Source organism: Balaenoptera ricei, chromosome 5, assembly GCF_028023285.1.
Source record: "Balaenoptera ricei isolate mBalRic1 chromosome 5, mBalRic1.hap2, whole genome shotgun sequence".
Taxonomy (NCBI): Eukaryota; Metazoa; Chordata; class Mammalia; order Artiodactyla; family Balaenopteridae; genus Balaenoptera; species Balaenoptera ricei.
Genome location: NC_082643.1, coordinates 26,726,591 through 26,748,568, shown reverse-complemented (window position 1 = coordinate 26,748,568; position 21,978 = coordinate 26,726,591). Strand labels below are relative to the sequence as shown.

The 21,978-nt window shown below is 36.9% G+C and overlaps 1 protein-coding gene and 1 pseudogene across 8 annotated transcripts in view; both read left to right on the top strand.

Annotated features, from left to right (window-relative positions):
* INPP4B (inositol polyphosphate-4-phosphatase type II B) overlaps positions 1 to 21,978 on the top strand; it is a 758,305-nt gene that overhangs the window by 515,833 nt on the left and 220,494 nt on the right. For 7 of the 8 annotated variants that reach the window (XM_059922536.1, XM_059922531.1, XM_059922530.1 and 4 more), the window contains one exon: positions 3,894 to 3,973. In XM_059922536.1, the coding sequence (XP_059778519.1) occupies positions 3,894 to 3,973 (80 nt within the window). Of the gene's footprint in view, positions 1 to 3,513; positions 3,559 to 3,893; positions 3,974 to 21,978 lie in introns of those variants that run through there. The other variant, XM_059922537.1, reaches the window with a different exon arrangement.
* LOC132366712 (large ribosomal subunit protein uL18-like) lies at positions 8,156 to 17,502 on the top strand (annotated as a pseudogene).

The window sequence follows — 21,978 nt, the reverse complement described above, 5'->3', positions numbered from 1 at the left end:
CCTGGGTTCCTGTCTCTTCATCTACAGACTGGCCACGTCTTAACAAGTCTTAATATTTGTTGATTTCATTCAGACATTTCTTGGCCTCTAATAAACATTCCACATGATCTAATAAAAATTTGAGCTATAAGGAATCAGAGGTAACATGTGCGCAACACTAAGAACTGTAAAGGACCACATAACTTTCGTATCTTTTTTTTTCACTAGAATTTATTCTATTATATATTTCCCTGAATCTAACTTTTAATTTTAAACATACATTTTTCTTTTTTATAATAGGAATTTCTCATAGACTTTTTTTCTTAAATTCTCTGCCTTTTCCAAAAAGTATTTGAAGTGGACTTATGTTTAAGTCATCTGACTTCTGGGCATATTTTCCTTAAGCACTATGCAAGCTAATATTTATGCAGTGCTTCCTATTTTCCCAGCAATGTACTAAGTGCTTTGCCTGGATTACTTTAATTCTCATAACAATAACTATGAGAAAGATACAGTTATCATACGCAACTTTTTCATCCAGAAACTAAGGCCTACTATGGTGGAGTAACTTGTCCAAGGCCCAGATTTGTGAGAGAGAAGACACACAAACAGAGCTTGACAGTGCCCATCAGTGGACAGCCAGCCTGGGGGCTGGGAGAAGTGATTTAATTGCCCAGATTTCCATTTTTGGACATAATCATGGATTTAGAACTACACTTCAGACCTCCAACTCCAGTGACACTTTAATTTTTTTTTCTTCTTTGTTTTTAAATTTTCCACTGTTATTGGAGCTCCCAGTTTAAAACCTTGAAGATAAGAATTTTAGAAACAATACCGAAGGAGAGATGGAAACATTGTTCCCTGAGTTATATTTGGAATATAAACAGATTTTTTGAAATAATTTTCTTAAATTCTATGATTATGATTAAAGTGACAGTAAAGATAAAATAACTCTATATTAAGTTATTCTTTTGCATTAGCATTGTGTGCTATTTTCCCTCCATGGGAATTCAGGTTTCATAACAGAGAAGACTGTTTTCTCTGTAATTCATTCTTTGACCAGGAGTCCAATGAATATTCATGTAAATGAATGATGTGTTTTCCACTTTCAGGGATGTGGAAGGTCCTAGTTTTATTTATACTGAGGTGAAGCAAACACATAAAAACCTGCTAGAAAGTAAGACTATAGGCAAGTCCATTGTTCGGTATTGCAATGTGAAACAATTAGGCACTGTCTTTAAACTGGGGGATTTTATTAAATGCATTTTATGCAACATGTAGTCCTAATGTACAGTTATTTTTAGAATAAATTAAAAAAATATTTTTAGAATAAATAACACTTCCTCTGGTTTAACACGCTTTCATAATGCCATTACCTAAGTTGATTTATAATGGATTGTATGATTTCTGTAAGCTCTCTCTCAAAGGATAATATCCTTTGAGATTAAGCACATGGCTGACAGTTGTGATGGAAAAGGTTGACTCACAGGCATCCTTTTTGGCACACTGCAAACACTCACAGTGCAGCAGTGGGCGTAGCATGCAGCCTCTCTGTTCCGGACAATGGGCTGAGCTAGAAGATGGACGAGCCAAGGTCCTGCTTCCACAGGAGCTCCCGGCCTGGTGGGCAGGAGAGACATTCAATGACTTGTGGTCACAGACGACTTGCAGCTGTGCCTGCTGGTGTGTCTGGGGTGCATGTCTGAAAATAGCCCCTCCACCTGTCTCTCGTTGCTACATTCCCGTCTGGGACATCTGCTGCTTCTATTGCTGAAAAGACCGCACTAACATTCATGGCATGTGCAGTTTGTTTTCTTAATTCTAAAACCATCCCTTCCTTCATAAATCTCAAAAGGCAAAGAGAAGAAATAACTTGAAATTTGGGGACACCGTGACATTTCTGATGGGTTGAGCATTTTCTTCAAGTGAGGATAATGAGTGAGGGGTAGAATTTAAATTAATAACCCTAATTACTGGTGAAAGAGTAATAAGCAAGACATCTCTTTAAAATACAAAATGCTAAAGTGAAATTCACTACCACGGTATACAATCCGCAAGCTAAAAAATTGTTTTGATTTCCCACAGTTCAGTGAATTATAGTGATTTATACATATCTGCAGAAGGAGCATTTCTTTTATAGCTCAGAATAAATTACTTGAAAGCTAGTGTCTATGCCATTCATTCATTCATTTATTGTCAGTCACTATTTATCACACACCTAATGTGTGTTAGGCAGTGGGAGGTTACCAGAAAACAAAGCTCGTTGTGGAACTTCAAATCTCAATTTTTATTTTGAGGGGAGGACAGAATAAACAATTAAATACATAATATTTAAGTGACAATAGAAAAAATACAACAGGATAAGGAATGGAGACGAGCAGTGTGGAGAAGGGGAGCCCTTTTATACAGGGACGTCCTAGTAGGCTATCTGCTGAGGTGGCATAAGTGCTTTTGTTCAGCTGGGTCTCTCCTAGACACTCTCTGCCCCTTACTGAAAAGTCACCCTAAATTTTGGCTGTGTTCACACAGCTCGTGGACTTCTTCTCTGCCTTGATTCACTCTCAGCACTCATGTCATTACAGCTTGTTTCCACAAATCTTCTGTTTTCACATAACATTCCTCACCTAATAATTTAGTCTTCTATGATCCCCAATTTGACGACTTGGTATCTAAACCACTTCTTCGAGTTTCAAGTGAATTAATTAGGTTTTATCATCACTAACATATAGGCATCTCCAACTTACAACCGACTTGTATTTCAAATGTTTGCCTTTAAGACTTTTGAACCAGTTCTTCTAAGTTAGAACTTTGAAAAGAAGGAGAAAAATTCTGACCCGAAGCTTGTCTTCTCTATGCTAAAAGATCACTTTGTGTAGATGCAGCCTCTTATGGATGGAATCACTGCGCACTTTCCTCTGAAAAGACCCAGTTGACTTAAGTCCAGCATCTCGTTCTAGGGCAGGCTGACAACAGACCTATGAAGAGAGAATGTTCTGGAAGATGTAGGGTAGACTTCTTGTAAAGTATTACAGTGTGTTAGGCAGCAATGGTATAGGTAATAATATGGGTTTGATACTGACATTTTCATGTTTACATCTTGACCTTGAAAGGAGAATGAGAAATCTTATTTATGGTATACCATAATATTGTGACTTTTAAATCACAAGCAGCCAGGAATATTAAAAAGAGATGAAAGATTTTTATCCTGGAAAAGAAAAACCAATTTAGTGTTTTATTCTTTATATTATGAGTAAGAGAGTTTAGAAGATAGATATATTCATAGATAGTCAACACCCAGTATGATAGGTTAAAAAAGCAATTTTAGAAAATATAATTGAATAAGTACCATTCTTTTTTGTGTGTTGGAGTGAAATTGTCCCATGCTAGTGTAGAAATAACAAAGGAAACAAATACTTTTAAACATTGCTGTGATGGGGGAGAAATGTAGCATTTCTATTTATAACTTGCACAGAATCCCACATAAAAATAGCTCCAACTAACAGATTTGCTCATATCTGGAATACAAAGTTGTTGCTGCCCATGACTTGAGGAATTCTAATAAGAACAAGGACGGCATTGGTAAATATTAAAAGTCTGTCATCTTTTCTTTTCTCCCAGTTTTCATATGGGGAGAAAATGTGTTCATGGAAAAGTCCTGGCTTCTGTGTTAGACATTTTGTTATTTTCCTGGCTATTCATCTCTGTTTTTAATGAGAAGAATGCATTTGCATCCCTCAACCTTGCCCCATGAAGTGGATATCTATTATTGATGGTTGTATTTCTGTCAATGAAATATTTGTCAGGCTAATAGATTTAACATTTCACTCTTCTGAAGACTAATTTTGTGTGATTGCTGTGACACAAAATACTGAGAACCTCAGAAGTTAATGGAAACCATTCTTTCTTATTTTCAGCGAAGCTTTCTGGGCTATGCCAGTTTTAAAGTCGGGGATCTACTGAAGTCCAAGGAGCAAGTGCTGACCCTGAGCCTGAGGTGGGTCTCAATGCTGTTAAATTTAACAGCCTGTGATATTTATTGAAGGCTGGTTGGGTTTGAAAGTCACAATTCTTGCAGATGTTTGGATGTCAACTCTCAAACAGCTTACGTTCTCCTCTGCAACAAGTTACAGGGAAACAGCAATTATTCAGGTTCATATTCAAGTCTGTGTTTCACATGGTCAAAAGTTATCAGCTCTTGTAGGGAAAAAAAATGACATTATTAACAAACTAGTGGTGGCCAGAGGGTTAGGGGTGGGGAATGGACAAAAAGGTGAAGGAGATTAAGCAGTACAAACTACCAGTTATATAATATATAAGTCACAGGGATGTAATGTACAGCAGGGGAATATAATCAATAATAATATAATGGCTTTGTATGGTGCCTAATCTTTAAAAATATCAGATCACTGTATTGTACACCTGAAGCCAATATAATATTGTCAGCAACTGTACTTCAATATAAAATAAAAAAGAAAGTGATGAAACTTGAAATGAAACTTCAAAAAATAAGGTGATAAAATTCTTTGAAAGTAAGAAAGTAAATAGAAATGATAGGCATGTTACTAAATAATATTTCTGTTACTTATCAAAGTGTTACTTTTTAAATCAAGTGAGTTTCTAGGTTTGAAATATGTTTGTTAGAGGCAACTTGCAGATGTATGATAATAAAGGGTAAGCTGATTTATTCTCTTTTTTTAAAGTTTCTTTTGCTGCTATACTATTCAATATAAAGTGTAAGTTAAAAAAGTAAAGTATAAGTTAAAACAGACTCATTGCAACAGACAGCAGATCAGAGATGCTTGAGTATGAGTACAATCTGTTTTGATACAGATGATGCAGCAATCTTTAGGAACCGCGCCGTGTTTTCATACTAAGAAGAGTATTAAATAGAATACTCATTTCTTTTTAACTTCATTATAAATTAGAAAAATAGTATGTTATTTTCTAACTGTATAATAACTTTAAAATTATGTATCCATGGAGAACACTGCCTTACAATATTTATATAGTATAAATGAATATAAAAATTGTAGAGAACATTGTTTGTAAATCTTAAGATGCTCTTCTTTCCATGAGATGTAGAGACCATTGTCAGGGAACAGACGATGTGTCAAGTTTGTTTGCCCTCTGCCCAGCCCCTAAGGACCCATTATAACCAATTTATTTCAGTGTAGATGTCATGGTTTATGGTGGGATCTGTACTTCTGGCTGTCTCCTGTCTGATTTTTTCCTGAGCCTTACAGTTTTGCATTTTGACTTAAGAGATGGTATAAAATAATTTAAAGTAACACATGTTCATGCAGAAAAATCAGTGTTGAAGGGTTCTACTGAGGCTGTCATCTTCTTTTTGGCTTCCTTTCGGCTGTAAATTTTTTTGTTGTTGCATTTTATTTGGGACGGCATTTAAAAATCTTTATAGTTTTGTGGTGTTATTCCCAATAAAAGTTTGCTGTGTTTATTTTCTGTTGGAAGTGTGTAAGTGCCAGCTAAAATGTCTATCTGTCACTGTCACTGGTATCCTAGAAGATATCTGTTACCCATCTAGCATGGCAGTTAGATTTGACCCAAGTACCCCTGGATTCATGATATAAGATGTCAGACATTGAGCTTGCTGAGAACCACCAGCAGGTCACATGTTTTCTCTATAAGTTGCATGGTACTTTATTCCTCACCTTGCGGATTACGAACTGCAGTATTGATTGTATCATAACTGTCATTAACGTCCGCAGCCCTCTGCACAACATTTAGACACTGGCTTTGAAACAGATATCAGGGACCCAGAAATCCTTAGTGAGGTGAAAATATGTGAACACACACAATTAGAGGAAGGATAGGAACAGAAAGATCTAGTTTAGAGTACTACACTTAGAAGGAAAAAGGAATATAATAATTCCAGATTTAGGGGAAATCAAGACACATTTCCACTTTTGATTTTAATACTCCTGATTCTTATTTATTTGATTTTGATTGTACAAAAGGAAACCAAATTTAGCAACAAAGCATTGCATTTTCTAGAAAAAATAATTTTTGAAAGCCAATTTTGAAATGGCGAGGTTAATATTTTTTTTCCCTTTTTGCGCTTTGCCGAATTTGTAGATTTCTCTCCCTATGAACAAGACACATTATAGATTTATCATAACCTGCTGATTTCTGATGCTTCGTGTGTTTCCATCTGTTGTCATTTATCTTCTTTCCACTGACTTGGCAACCTCTGAGGGTACTGAGGCAGAAAAACATTAGATCAGGGATAAGAAGCATTTTTTTGTTTATTAGTTTTGTTTTTACTATTCCTTTGCACTGACAATATCTGACTTTTATTCCTTTTATATTCAGGTCATAATTTTTAAAGAATAGAATTCTCAGATTTCTGGAAAACAAATTCACAGAAATAAGGGTCAGGGTGTATTTGTCAGCACCGTTCTTGGATAGTGGTATCCCCAGAATCTGTCTAGTTTTGTTTGCGTTCACTTTCCCTTTGGGTTGCTTCTTGTCAGATAAGTCAGATTTCAAACTCTCAAACTAGTTTCATGGAATACCATAGTTTAATGTGGCCTGTCCTATGTGCTGTGAACTGGAATTTTTGAGTTTGAGTTGAATTTTTATTTTCCATAAAAAACTTAAAAGGGCAAGAAGTGTGTGTCTTATTTATAGACTTAGACTCAAATTTCATGAAATATGGTACAGTGCATTTTTGAAATTGTAGGCTAAAATTTGTTTGCATGTATTGGGGAGAATGCTTCCGATATAGAAAGTGGTTCCCACTCATGTAACTCATCTTCATTTAAATGCATAGCCACTAAATTTCTGTCTAAGTGATCTAGTATCCCAATCGGTGTCTTTATTTACTATTAACCCTTGTACCTTTATATGACATCTGCTTTGTTTTTCTAGTTTACATTTGGTAGTTCCTGTCTACTCTGACTTCCTTTAGATCTGAATCATACTTTCTGTTTCGTTTTCTAGCTCATTGCTATCTATTCCTGACTTCCATACTGTACTGTAAACAAGCTGAGGTTCTTGAATAGCGGATTACAATTGCAGACAAGGAAGACACTGGTTAATATTACAATAATAGTAATAATAATGAGAAGAGAAGGAGGAGGAGGTGGAGGAGGAGGAAGATACTATGAGACACTGCGTGTTTTATGCTCTGATAAGTATGTTAGAGATATTGTTTCATTGACCCTTATCAGCATATGATGTTATTACTTTTGTCATTTTATAAACTAAGGAACTGAGGTATAGAAAGCAGTTAAGTAATTTGCACAAAGTTACAATGCTCTTAACATAAGAAAGCCAAGGCGTGAAGCCACACGTTTCTGACTACAAATCCTGTGCTCTTAATGACTCACTTCTTGTCCCCATTGACCAAGGGGAAAACCGAGATCTAGTTAAAACATGTCCTGTGTCGCGTGACTTGGTAATGGCAGAACAAAGCAAGGACTGAGGTCCAGGACCACTCGTTCAAGGTGTCTTCCACATTGATTTCACTGCAGTGCCTGGATTTATAGCAAATGAAGACCTAATGAGTGTTAGTGGCCATGGAGAACTCAGGAATATTAGCCATGATGGCAGAAAATGAGAACCAGCCTGCTAGGTTAAGGGGGAATGGAGACTAAGGGAAACCTGGGGAATCTATTCTCACCCCAGAACCATGGCCCTGAGCCTGGTTTACTGCCCAAGCACCTAAATATTATTTGTTCTACCAACCTAGCCTGAGTCTCTTGGAATCATAACAAGCAGAAATTTAGAACATCATAATACTGTCTTATTTAATTACAGAATGGAGAAGCAGATCTTTCTCTGGCAATGGCGCTAGAGATCAGGGGAAAAATTACGTTGCTCTTAAAGTAGTCAAACAATCACAAAGACAGAAAAAGAGGCAGGGATAAAAATTCTTTCTTAGGAAATCCTTCTCAGAAGAACTGAGACAGATAGAAGTGCTTTGACCTTGTCTGACCTTTGTTGCTTATCTCCACAGAGTTCAGACTTCATTCAGTGACTGTTCATTCAGCAAGCATTTATCACGAATTTTTCATATGCTAACTATAGTAATAGGTTCTTTACGAAATTTTTAAAATAGTAACAGAGTTAACATTTTGCAGTTGATATTACTAATAACACTGTTAATGAAAAATCTTGTTATTTATTGATCATCTACTAGCATGCAAGGGATATGTTGGGTGCTTCTCCTGAACTATATCATTTAATGTCTGCAGCTTTATCATCCCAGTTTTATAGCAACTTGTCTAAGATTCCGCAGGTACTAACTGTACAAGTAGGATTAGAATTCAGTTGAGTCTGACTCCAGAGGTTCTTCTGCTTTTATTTTCCTGCCTTATAGGAAGCTAATGATCTCATAGCATCTTTGCTTTCTTCTCCATTTTATATTCTATCTTTTGGAGAGTTTTAGGGGCCTCAATTACTTTTTCTTAACGTTTTAATCTTAAAATTCAATTTTATATGCCTGTGACAGAGTAGAGAGGTTCAATAATTATTTGCTGAGATTTTGATTCATGATGATGACTTGTATTTTTATGGATGCTAAATATGAACCTGGTACCATTTATTTCCGAGTGCAATCCACCTAAATTAGTGAATATAATGCAGTCTAAGCTTTAGAGTATATCTGAGACAAGTAACGTTCAGAGTAATAGTGAGTGATAGATTGTGATTTGCTTGAAAGGCTGAAAACCTTACTTAGAATTCACATTTATTTCAGTGTAGGTCACATTGCCTTGCCACAGAAACATTCAGATCATCTTAGCAACTGGTCTGTTATTTCTTTTGTAACCTTCCCCCCCAAATTAAGCAAGCATTTATATAATTTTATCATAGTGGATGTGACCAAATTTTCTTGAGTGCCGATGTATAAGAATTTATCCATAAAAAGAGAATTTATGTTTCCTCTTCATTTATTACTTCTGCCACATTTACAGTAGTGCTGTCGTGAAACGTACAGCATGACTCCAATGATCCTAGACAGACATATGATGTTATGTTTTATAATATACAGATGTATGGGAGGGGTTCTGAAAGAAACAAACAATGAATTTCTGCTGTTTTTAAATTTTTCCTATTTTATGTAACATTTTCTATGTGTACATATTCATGCAAATACCTCATGGATTATATGGATGGGTATGTTTGTACATTTATATTCTTTTAGGATTATTTTGCTTTCTCACAAACTTGACTATTTATTTTCCATTATTGTCAAATGTGTGTGTTTAGAGAAGGCAAGATCCAAATTATGGAGTCTTAAGTTTTGTTTGATTTTGGTTTTTGGTGTTTTGCTTAATTTAACCTCCTTACACACACACACACACACAGGCACAAACATGCACTTCCATTTTATTTCTAAAAACAGAAGAACAAAAAAAATCCCGCATATTTTTAACTGAATCTCCCAAAGGCATGTTCTTAATTTAAGAGCTGGAAGCAATATTAAGGAGAGGTTCCTTAGGCTCTGACACACAGTTTTCTACACCGGCATACTCAGAGCGATAAAAAAAATGAAATTGTCACTAGCATTTCGCAGGTTGGGAGCCAAGGCCCGTTCTGTAGGCCATAGGATCAGAATGTTTGCTCCTGGAATGCACGAATGCATGTGAATCCCCACGGTAACCTGAGACCGAACTTGGCCGTAGATTGACAATACAGTTTTAACTGATAAATGTATTTTTCATTTGAAATGGAATTAAACTTTGTTTTTTCATTTCCTACCGCAACTCTTTTCCTGCATGCAAATAATGCTTACATTAAGCACCAGATACCGTCTTCAAAATTGTATGTGTGACGACAACGTATTTTCTTTTATTTACTTGGACTTCAGAGATGCTTTTAAAAACTCACATCCAAGCATCTTAATAGTCATGTATATTTTGAATATGTTTTATTCTCCTTTAAAAGTCGCTTCCAGTTAGTTTTTCTAGGTATCAGGTATTTTTCTAAGTAAGATTACAGCAGAAAGTTCTGCTGGTTCCACCACACTAAGTTTTATACACGTCTAAAACATTTTCTATATTACATAAGGGTGGTAGAGATTGACTGGTGGCCAAAAAGCCTGCTTTAAGAGAAAATAGCATATCAGTGATTAATTATAAAACGGAATAGTATTAAACTTTATTAAACGCACTCGTGGAAAAGTTCGAGGATAAGGATGTCATATAAAAGCTAACTTGATGCTTTTGCCTAGAATTTTCTAAAAATGCCCATCCTAACCGCTGAAAGCAATGAAAAAGAACACTGCATTCTTTTCCTTTGGGAGTGAACAGCCAGAAAACATGCACGTCAGTAGCAAATGCACACTCATGCTTGATCCAGATGCACACATATGGGGAAAGCCTCAAATCTCTGGAATGCTCTATTCACCGTGCTTTTGGCATAATTCAAAACGAAGACAGGAAGCTCCTCCAGGACGGCTTCTCTGATTCTGACACTGACTCGGACCTCATAGACACATAGGAAGAGGTAACTAACACCATTTGAGGTTTATGATGGATTAAGTGTTTCAAATGTCTTACCTTACTGAATCTTCTAATACCCTTGCCTGGAAGGTGATATTATTCTTGTTTTATAAGCTAACTGAGGAGTAGCAGTATAACTTTCTAAGGTCACACAGCTGGGACAGGATGGAAATTAGACGAGAAGAAGGGTTCTTAGAGAATATATATCTTGTTTAGAATTTTAGGATTAAATAAGTTTACAGACCAGAAGAGATCTTGACACTTTAGCTTCTTCTTGGACCCCTTTAGTGACTTGGAAATCAAACTTAGGAGGCCATACGTCTTTCCCATTTTCTGACAGGTCAGTGTTAGAAAAGTGTTCCTATTTTATCCCAGACTTTATCTTCTTGCCACGTTCCCAGCTCTCCTTCATAGTGTTAAGTAGAATAAGTCTCATGCCTTTTCTCTATGATCGCATTTGAAAGCAACTTTTTTGCCTAACTAAATCTTCTCTCCTTTTTTACTCAGCAAGGAATGTAATGAGTAGAAAGAGCACCAGACTTTCCTACCAGATTCGGGTTCAAGTCCTAGCTGTGTCACCAGCTGTGTCGCCCCAAGCATGTTGTCTATTCTCTAACATCTGTTAATGGAAATAGTAATGACCTTCCTCCCAGGGTGATTCTGGGCAATTAATAAATGCAGTGAAGTTCCATGCATTGCCATGCATTAGAGAAAAACACTCTATAAAGATCGCTTCTTGCATTAAACTTACTAATTCCTTCACCAATCACTTAATGTTTTGCTTAGTTTGCTTAGTTAGTTGTAGTTCTTTCTTAAAATGTGACATCCACAATTCTCTAAATTGGGCAATGGCAGAGAGGTTGATTTAACCTTTGATCTGGACATAACATTTTTATTATCTGAGGAATGGATGCTTCCTTGAAACCCAAGTTCTGGCTTTAATCACACTGACACCAGATTTGGCTTCTTATCAAATGGCAGATACCAGCAAGAGACATAGGGAAAGTATTTGTTTGGTTGAAACAGGCAGCATTCTGATAGAGTTGGGAAAAATCTCAAATTTGCTTTGACTTGAAATTTTAGCAATATAGCATTGAAATCAGGACAGAAATTCATAAAAGTGACACGGAGTGTCAGTTGCTTTTAGGGTTTACTGATGCATGTTATTCCAAATCTGTAATAAACTGTCTACAGAAATAAATTCAAGTGATGTTTCTCAGGACTGGTCTGTGAAAAGGAAGGGAAGCATCAAAAGCAGAAGTAGGGCTGTTTGCTTCTAAAACTGATTCTGTTCTTATATGTAACTGTGTCAGTGTCATTTAGGAACAAGACTGTCTAAAATTATCAAAAGGCTCTAACATGAGCCACTTTGTAATAACTACTAAAATGACATTAATTTATTATAAAATCAGAGAATGCAAAGTATACAAATATCATGGGCTTAGGACAGTAGAGAAATAGGAAGTGTATGGGATTTAGAGACATGCCTGAGCCCAAATCCTGGCTTTTTTATTACCTAGCAGGATGATTGATTACTCTGAGACTCAATTTTCTTATCTGTGAAAAGGGGATGACAGTGGTGCCCATCTCACAGCCTCAGCTCACATGAATTACTAACGTGAAATGTTTATAACAGTTCCTGACACATAGTAAGTGCTCAATAAATGTTGGCTGTAATTTTTATTATTTTTTTATCTTTTATTGATTAGCTTCTCTAGCCTTAGGTGTTTTTTTTTTTTTTTTTTAATTTATTTATGGCTGTGTTGGGTCTTCGTTTCCGTGTGAGGGCTTTCTCTAGTTGCGGCGAGCGGGGACCACTCTTCATCGCGGTGCGCGGGCCTCTCACTGTCGTGGCCTCTCTTGTTGCGGAGCACAGGCTCCAGACGCGCAGGCTCAGTAGTTGTGGCTCATGGGCCCAGCTGCTCCGCGGCATGTGGGATCTTCCCAGACCAGGGCTCGAACCCGTGTCCCCTGCATTGGCAGGCAGATTCTCAACCACCGCGCCACCAGGGAAGCCCTAGCCTTAGGTGTTTTGATGTTGTTTTTGTTGTTCCCAGGTGAGAATTAGACAAATGGTACCCAACCCATCTGAAACAGTACCTGATGCAAAGTGTGTGCCCATCATGCTTGTCACCTGTTTTTAAAATTATCATCCTCATCAGTATTATTATTCCCCATTTCATCCAACTAGACTGTCTTTCATTTATAATTTAAATGGCTCTATGGTGGTATAGTCTGCATTTTTCTTTATGTTCCTAATCCATTTTCGTGGGGCCGGAGGTATGACCATGGAAACTGATTAGCACTTCCTTAGTTTGCATTATTCAAAATATGTCGTATTTGTCAGATTGCAAATTAGAGTTTTCAGTCACTGAAGAGACAACGCATACTTAGAGTACACTTCAATAGCTCCTCAATTTGTAGAGAAAAGCCTGAACTCTTCCCTCTTATAAAATGCAGATCACATAAAGTTAATATCTGTACACAGACTTACCTGCTTAAGAAGTTTGAGAGCTAATTTAGCTTTGAAGATAATTTGCAGGAATGATTAGGCCTGCAAGGAATTATATTTGACCTGAAAATTTTGTATAGGATTTGCCCATATTTACCAAAGTCGCTTTCATCATTATCACCCTGTATTTCTGCTGCTCTGGACACATTTATATCAGCTTTTTCCGGAGAATGTTATTTGGGACACCGGTGTCCCTTCAGTTATTAGTATGTGTTCTTCGAGTGAAGGAGTTTTATGTCAAATAAGTTTGAAAATGTTATATTCAAAAAAGTGAAGAGGGTGACCTTATTGTAGGATTTCTCAGAGCCTTCATTAGGTCCTCAAGTCCTTCTGGGACTCTCAGAGGCAGTGTCACCTACAGCTTTTCCCTAACTAATTTGAACCCAAGAAGCTTTCTTTATGGAAAGTTTTCTTTAACAGCTTATCAGACAGACACTGTGTTCCAAGAAAAGCAGCTGCATAGTTGAGAAAATGCTGATTTTGAACAATATAAACAACCAAGTATTTTCCAGAGAAATATATGAGACACTCTCTACATGTATTCATCCACTTTTCCCCACCATGAGCATTTTCTCTAACAGACACCTCTGTAGACAGGCCTGTGGTCTTCATCCAAATGAACCCTCATCCTGTACACACACCCTGCACCTGCACACATTCTGCCCCTGTCCACATGCAGTTACCCAGCCCTGTTTCTCCCACCCCCCACTCCCTGTCCACAGGCATTGCCAACCCTGTGGCATTTTACACCCATGCCACGGACTATATAGACACCATTTGTGAAATTTGTACAGAATATGTGGAAAGGGGAAAGGAGTGACAAGATACATGCTTTCTTTTTTACAGTCATTGACAGATTCTTTTTAAGCTTGCATAAGTGGACACACACTTATTTTCACAATCACTTAATATTATAACCACCCTGAACTGAATTTAGGTCTTCTCCTGAAGGTTCTGCCTTTTAGTGCTTGTCCTTTCTTGGTTAAATTCAGAACCATTAGGTGCCCTAACTATAGCCCAAGTTAGAAATCGCAGCATCCATTTCCAACTGATCTTTTCTACAGTTCTCGTCTGATCTCATCTAAAGCTCTTCTTCTGCTTTAAATTTATGTCTTCCTGTCCCTGCACCCAAATGAACATGAACATGAAAATAAGCGTGCAAAAGCCTCAGCCAAGAGATACAAGATAGTAAGTCTGCTTTCTCAGCTTCATCTGCAACCACACGCATAACCCTTGACATTGATCATCACTTCCTTTGTCATTTATAGTGGCTTATGTGCACATAACGCTTTCCAAAGGTGGAGTCAGAGTCTCTGTAGTTCTTTGGAAACCCCTCTTCTCAGGGTTTTGAGCTCAGTTTCAACCTCAACCAGCAAGAGAGCAATGTCCGTAGGTGTAGATGGTGCTCCTAAGATTCTTCCCCACACTGATGTCCTATTATTTTCCCTCCATCTTTTGTTATCCCTTGCCTGGGATGGTCTCACCCATCTGAAGTCCCTAGTATTCTCCATACTTATTCTCATTAGGAACTGAGAGGCGATAGTCTCCAGGCATGTCAGTGAAAAGGGCTGGTCACTATCCCCTACCCAGTCTCCTCAATTTCCTAAGACCAAATTGACCATTTTCCTATCATCAGGCTTTTGAAGAAGCAGGTCAGAACTCATTATTCCTGCTCCAGCTAACACAGGCTTAATGATCACTGGAAGGTCACTATTCTCAACTGTGTTCCTAGTGAGGTTTGGCTTTGCTTTTTCATTTACACATTGTCAGTTCTACTTAATATATATGAGTGAGCTGTGCTGGAGGTACCATCCTTGAGGAACTGTAGAAAGTTACCTGCCCCTTAACAATGTATTCCCCTAATAGCATTCTCTAGCCTAGGATTTTCCACCCTAATCCATTAAGTGAAATTCACTGATGTCTGCTGTTCTGTGGTATAGCATGGTGCCTCATAGTAGAAGTGGGGTTGAATGAAATTGTTTGCAATAAGACTTCAGGAAGATAAAGAACTGAGTCAGGAAAAGGAAGAAAAGTGCAATTTTATAATGGAAGATAGGAAAACTAGAAAATATACAAAGTCATATCATGAAAGATTTTAAGAAGGCAGAAGAGAAGGATGAGATCACAGATAAAAAGATGTAGAATAAGAGGGAGAAGAGAACAGACACACTTATTTTGCTTTACTTAATTACTTTTAATACCAATATAACCACATTGTTTTTCTCAGTGCTGTGCTACAATAGGGGCTGGTTGCTTCTAGCAATGGGCTCAGCCTATTGGTGATCCATTGGGTCCCTTTATCAGTGTACTCAATCTTATTAGAATTTGACAGAAAATGTTAGGTAATTAAAGATTAGTCTTTATACATTGTGTGGCACTGAAGAATTTATTACGTTATAGGACAGTTTACCATCTTGCAGGGAAAGTAGATTTAAAAATCAATTGAAATCATTGAATGCAGGTTTAATTAGACTTGATCTAAGTGCTACTTGGCATATATTACATTATGACAAGCAGATGAAATGACCAGTTTTGCTTGTAGATACATGCTGTAGGTTGCTTCTTTCTGATGTTCATACATGTAAATTGGAAAGTAAACACATTCCTTTAGAACTTAATATAAAAATTGATTGCTAAAAACAAATTTAGGTTGCCATAATAAACTTGGTCTAATCCTCATCCATCCATCGAAGACCAGAGCAGATAACTTGAATTTTATTTTATTTTAATCTTCCCCAGCATCGATGCAGTCTCTCGAATTCAAAGCAGGTTTAAGGTTCAATCCTAAACTTAGAAAAGGTGTATAGTGGGGATTATTTTTCTCTTATCTAGAATCAAATTGAAGATTTTCCAGGGACCTACACAGTAAGTAGGAGAGAGAGACTCTAACAGTTTTGAGGTTTGCTTGTTTGTTGGGCAGACTACCAACTAACAATAAATTTCCTGGCTATGGAGACTTACTTCTAGTACTAGTAAACGTGAATTGCTTCTCTGACCAAGTGATATGCCTTTCAAGCACTTTAAGGATCGGCCTGTGATTGTAACACTGGAGGGAGTTCGAGTTCCATTACTGTCACCAGGGGGTAATTACTTTCCTTAAATTTCTTCATCTGACTACTAATGATAATAATGCCACTGAGATGAGCTTAAATTATGAATTCATAAGGCAGATTTTAAGAATCTGTTTATACTTTAGTAGGAAAAAATATTTTCTCCCTCGTTCTTTCATGCCATCTCTTCTTCCCTTGAACCCCCACTAGTTCTTGAAACAAATACTATGCTAATTTTTAAAGTTTGAGGTTTTAAGAGTGTTACAGACTGAATATTTGTATCCCCCAAATGTATCTGTTGAGGCCCTAAACTCCACTGTGATGTTATTTGAAGATGGGGACTTTGGGAAGTAATTGGAGTTAGAAAAGGTCATGAGAGTGGGGCCCTCATGATGGGATTAGTGCCCTTATAAGAAGAGCCACCAGAGAGCTTGCTCTCTCCTTGCCATCTGAGGACACAGGGAGAAGGCAGCTGTCTGCAAGTCAGGAAGAGGTTTCTCACCAGAATCTGACCTTGCTGGTGCCCTGATCATGGGCTGCTAACCTCCAGATCTGTGAGAAATTAAGTTTCTGTTGTTTAAGCCACCCAGACTATGGTATTTTATAACAGCCTGAGCAAAGAGTTATTAGATTCTGATAGAGTTCTTTGATTACACTTTAAAATCATATTCCTCTTACATTGACTGTGTTTTCTTATTGTTAGCAGTAAAAATTAAATTATAAAAGTTACCACCATTGCTGCATGTCTATGGGGAGCCACGGATATGCATCTCTGCTTCATGGGATGGAGTTAAAGTTGTCAAGAATAAGGCCTACTTCAAAAGATGCCAAGTGAACTTTAGAAGAAGGCGAGAGGGTAAAACTGATTGGTATGCTTGGAAATGCTTAGCAATCCAGGATAAAAATAAATACAGTACACTCAAATATGGGATGATAGTTCATGTAACCAGCAGAGAGATCATTTGTCAGATTGCTTATGCCTGTGTTGAAGAGGCTATGATAGTCGGTGCAGCTTATACTCATGAACTTAAAATATAGTGTGAAGGTATTTTGTACTTGGATTCAGTTCACACCTGAACTACCACTGGAAATAAAGTTTTGGGGGCCCTGAAGAGAGCTGTGGAAAGAAGCTTTTCCATCCCTCACAGAACCAAACGATTCCCTGGTTATGGTTCAGGAAACAAGGAATTCAAGGCATAAGTACTTTGGAAGAAGATCAGTGATCAAAACATTGCAGATTATATATGGAAGGAGATGGTGATGCTTACAGGAAAAAATTCACTCAGCACACAAAGAAGGTAACTCCAGACTCCGAAGAGATGTGCAAGAAAGTTCATGCTGCTGTATGAGAGAATCCAATCTGTGAGAAGACACCTAAGAAAAAAGTTAAAAAGAAGAGGTGGAACTATCCTAAAATGTCTCTTGCTCAGAAGATCAGGTAGCTCAGAAAGCAAGTTTCCTCCAAGCTTTAGAGTGGGCTAGTGAGGGTTGAACCAAAGCACCACATTCCTATGAAGATTTTTCAGATAAGGACAATCAACTTATTGATGAAGAAGCTAAAAATAAATACATTTAAAAGTTACCACAATTTCATCTTTTGGGTTTCAGAAACAAATTAAAAAAAAAAAAAAATCAGGTGTGGACTTCTGGTTTCTACTGTTCTTTGACAAATATCAGCACTGCTGTTGACCTGTGAGGTGGCTGTAAGCCTTTCACTTGACCTCTCTGGGCTTCAGTTTCTACAGAATGAATTGGCTGATACTTAACCTTACTTTCTGTTTTAAGCATTCTCTGATTTTATTCAATCCTAATATTGAGATCTGAGGAATTTATTGTAGAATAAAAGAGAAAATAGCTGCATCCAAGGTTATTGAAAGCTGGTGAAATTTTTATTTGGTATACAAACTTAAATTCAGTTCTCAAATATTTACAAAAGGATATATAGCAATCACTCCTGAACTGAAAATTTTAATCCCGTGACTTTTAATTTTTACTGTCTTTCTCCTTCCCGTTAGCACATCAGCCTGCCAAATACCAAAATCCGTTTGTTTTCTTATATGGATTTTTTTTAATGATGCAATAAAGACCTTTAATTACTAACAGATATACTTTCTTCTTATAATGAAATCTTAATGTTTTAAAAGGGAGATATTCAGAGAACAAGTAATTGCTTTCTCATGTACTTTATGCAAAGCTGGTATGGGACATTTGATTTTTTCCTGCTGATCTTCAGAATCTATTTAACATGAATAAAAGCAGTATTCTGTTTCCATACAGCAGGTGTCTTGAACTTTGCATTAATTACTTTTCTTCCTTTTAACAAAAATAAAGTTCTGTAGAAATCTTTATTGTTCTATCTAGACTCCTTTAACAGTGATTCAGTCACATTTTGACCTCGAAAATAATTACCAGATGATTTAGTAATGCATTGTTAAGACTGTTAGCAGAACAAGTTAAAATCTGAAAATGGGAAATTTCAGGTCTTTAAAGTATTTGTAAATTACTGCTACCCTGTCTGCCCGGCATATTTTGCCTAGCTAAACTGAGATTCCTTATTGTAGCAGTAACTATGACTCATTTTCCCGTGATTGGTGACCACGCAGGAACCCTGGATTCCTAGGTCATCTTTCATCCACATGGCCACCCATCATTTTACCTGTTCGTCCACCCCCTACTGTGGCCCTGGTGCCTTCAGCTCCCTGACTCTATTCTGATCCTTGAGCTTCCTCCTCAGCCCCGTCCCCTATCCTCAGTCATTTCTCTTTGTTTAACTGGAAGCTGGCTGTCTCCCCTGAAGCCCTGTCAAGTGGTTACTCTTCATACCTGCTCTGGGATGAACAAGAAAATGGGGACCTTCGTCATACAGCCACAAGGAAATAAATTCCACTAACAACCTGAATGAGCTAGGAAGTAGATTCTTCCCTAGAGTTTCCATGTGGGAGTGTAGCTCAGCCTACATCTTGGCCTCAGTCCTGTGAGACCCTGAGTAGAGGACCTGGCCTGGCTTCTGATCTGTACAAGCTGTGAGATAGTAAATGCGTGGTATTGTAAGTCACTGGGTTTGTGGTCCTTCATTATGCAGCAATATAAAATTAATACATGGCTCTCTGACTTAGTCTTCTAACTCTCCACCTACCCAGCTTTAGCCACAATGGGGTCTTTGCTCTTCCTTGAATATGGGGACCGTGTTCCTCTTCAAGACCTTTGGACCATCTGCTTCTTCTGCCTGAAAAGACCTTCTTTCTTCCCTTTTTTACTTCCTTTAGGTATTTGTTCAAATGGCATCATATTAGAGAAGCCTTTCCTAATACATATACATACATATGTAGTCATTATATATATATAGACTATAAAGTAGAAGCCCCACCCAGCACTCACCTACCTTGCTTAAGTTTTCTCCATGGAACTTATCGTATCTGTATCATTTATTTGTTTACCATGAGAATTCAAGCTCCATGAGGACAGGGATTTTTGTGTTGTTCTCTGTTGTATTCTTGTACATGGAGCAGTGCTTCCAACATGGTAGGTGCTTAATACATGTTTGTAAGTGAATTAATATTTTCTGTTATTTTGACCTTATTATATTTCTATGGAAATTTATAATTTTGGAGACTCCTTTTTCATTAAAAATGTTGTCATATTAAAGGAGAAGGAAGAAAAAATATTTGAAAAACCACAATATTTCATAACTTAATACCTGAAGAATTTAAAACAAATCTAAATGCAATTAAACAGAAAAGTATAGGTACTTAATAACTGTTTGGTTTCAGAGTGCATGCCTCACTGTCCAATTTAAAGCTTAGTGAATTTCTTATCACACAGGTTTGAAATACATTTTACTCTAAGGTTATGTTCATACACTGAATAACTTTGATTTTTTTTTTAACTTTGATCTTTTAATGCTAGCTTTAAAAAAATTCCTTTGCATTATTTCCCACTATTAAGAAATTTACATAAAACCGAACAGCACAAAAAATCCAGAAAAAATATAAATAATTCAAAACTTCAATAGTAAATATAGACCCATCACTAGTATTTGATACTAATTATTTAATAATTAAATCCTCTAATCCTCCATGCCTGTTATCTTTAGTAGAATGTTTTCATAGTGGCCTAGAATATTTTGATTTATTTTTTGACATTTGCAAACTATTCTTGTAAAGAGTTTCTGCTGTCGGAGCATGTCCATTTTTAGTAAGAAAAAAATTTTTGTTTAACTCTCTATCAAGACTGTTTATACTTGGTCTTAAAAATGTCTATATCTTTTGCTTTTAAAAATGTCAGCATTAAGTCAGGTTTCCCGGCCATTTATGTATAACCTCCTATAATTCCTTTCTTGCTACTATTCTCTTCCACTTCCAATGGTCTCTGCTTAATATATATAGTGCTCTTTTCCTTTCAACATTTTTCTTTCTCTTAAAATTCAAACAATACAATAGAATAGAATAAATTAACAAAAATCCTTAGCAATAGTTTCTCTTGTAGGTCTAAACGTGAGTCAGTTCAGACATGGGTGGCCAGTTGTTTTATCCCATGGATGAGTCATGGGCTTGGGAAATTCATTGCACCTCCTGCAAGAGCATTTTTCTCTCCAATCTCTGATGAAATACCCTCCCCCACCCCTTGTTCAGGTGGAACATTTTTCTCTCGCATATGGCAGTTCTATGTCAGCAGATATTTTGAAAGCATAAAGCATGGGATAAATTGACACTTTGACTCTACCATTACAAATCAATGTTGCCAGCAGTTAGAAGGTTCTGTTCACATGGAAGGCAATAACCTTTCAGTCATTTGGTTTTGTATTCCCAGATTAAATGGCTAATAGTTTGTTATCCATTCATTATCATCGAAAATGTCTATATCTTTTCTCATTTATTCTATTTTGGAAATTACATTCAGTAAACATTGACTTTTTATTGTTGTGCAGTTCTGTGAATTTTAACACATGTATAGATTCTTGTAACCACCACTGCAGTCAGGATACAGAACTCTTCCATCTCCACAGAGAAACTCCCACCTGCTGCCCCTTTGATGCATGCCTCCACCCACACCGACCTCTGACACCCACGATGTGAGTTCTCCATCACCATAGAGAAATGCTTTTTGAGAAAGTCATTGAATCATCGATTGCAGATCCTCCTGAGACTGGCTTCATTTATTCAGTCTGATGCCTTTGAACTTCATCAAGGTGTTGTGCATATCAATAACAGGTTTTTTTTTTTCAATTGCTGAGTTGTATTCCATGCTACTGTACCACAACAAACTGTACCACAGTTTGTTGCACCATTCATATGAAAGTATATTTTGGTTGTTTCCAGTTTAGAGTGATTATGAATGGAGCTGCTAAAATATTCATGTGTAGGTTTTTCTGTGATCCTAAGTTTTCATTTCTTTAGGGTAAATACCTAGGATTGGAATTTCTGAGTCATATGGTAAGTGTGTGTTGAACTCTATCAGAAACTGCTGTGCTGTTTTCCCCACCAGCAGTGTATGAGAGTTTCAATGGCTCTGCATCCTCACCAGACATTGTAAAATATAGTGTGACATCTCATAATGATTTTAGTTTTCATTTCCCTAATGGACAGTGTTGTTGGACAATTTTCCGTGGTCTCTTGTTATCTGCATATCCTCTTCTGAGACACATCTCTTCGACTTTGCCCTTTTTTTATTATGTTGTTCATTTTCTTGCTGTTGAGTTTTGAGGGCTCTTTATGTATTTGGGATGCAAGTTCTTTGTCAGAAACATGATTTGTAAATGTTTTCTTCCAATCAGTAGCCTGTCTTTTCATTCATTGTGTCTTTCACAAAGCAGAAGTTGTTAATTTTGATGAAGTTCAATTTATCAATTTCTTTTCTTCTTCAGATCATGCTTTTGGTATCACATTTAAGAACAACTTGATGAAGCCCAGTTCATGAAGACTTTTCTCCTATGTCTTCCTTTAAAATTTTTATGTTTCACATTTAGGTC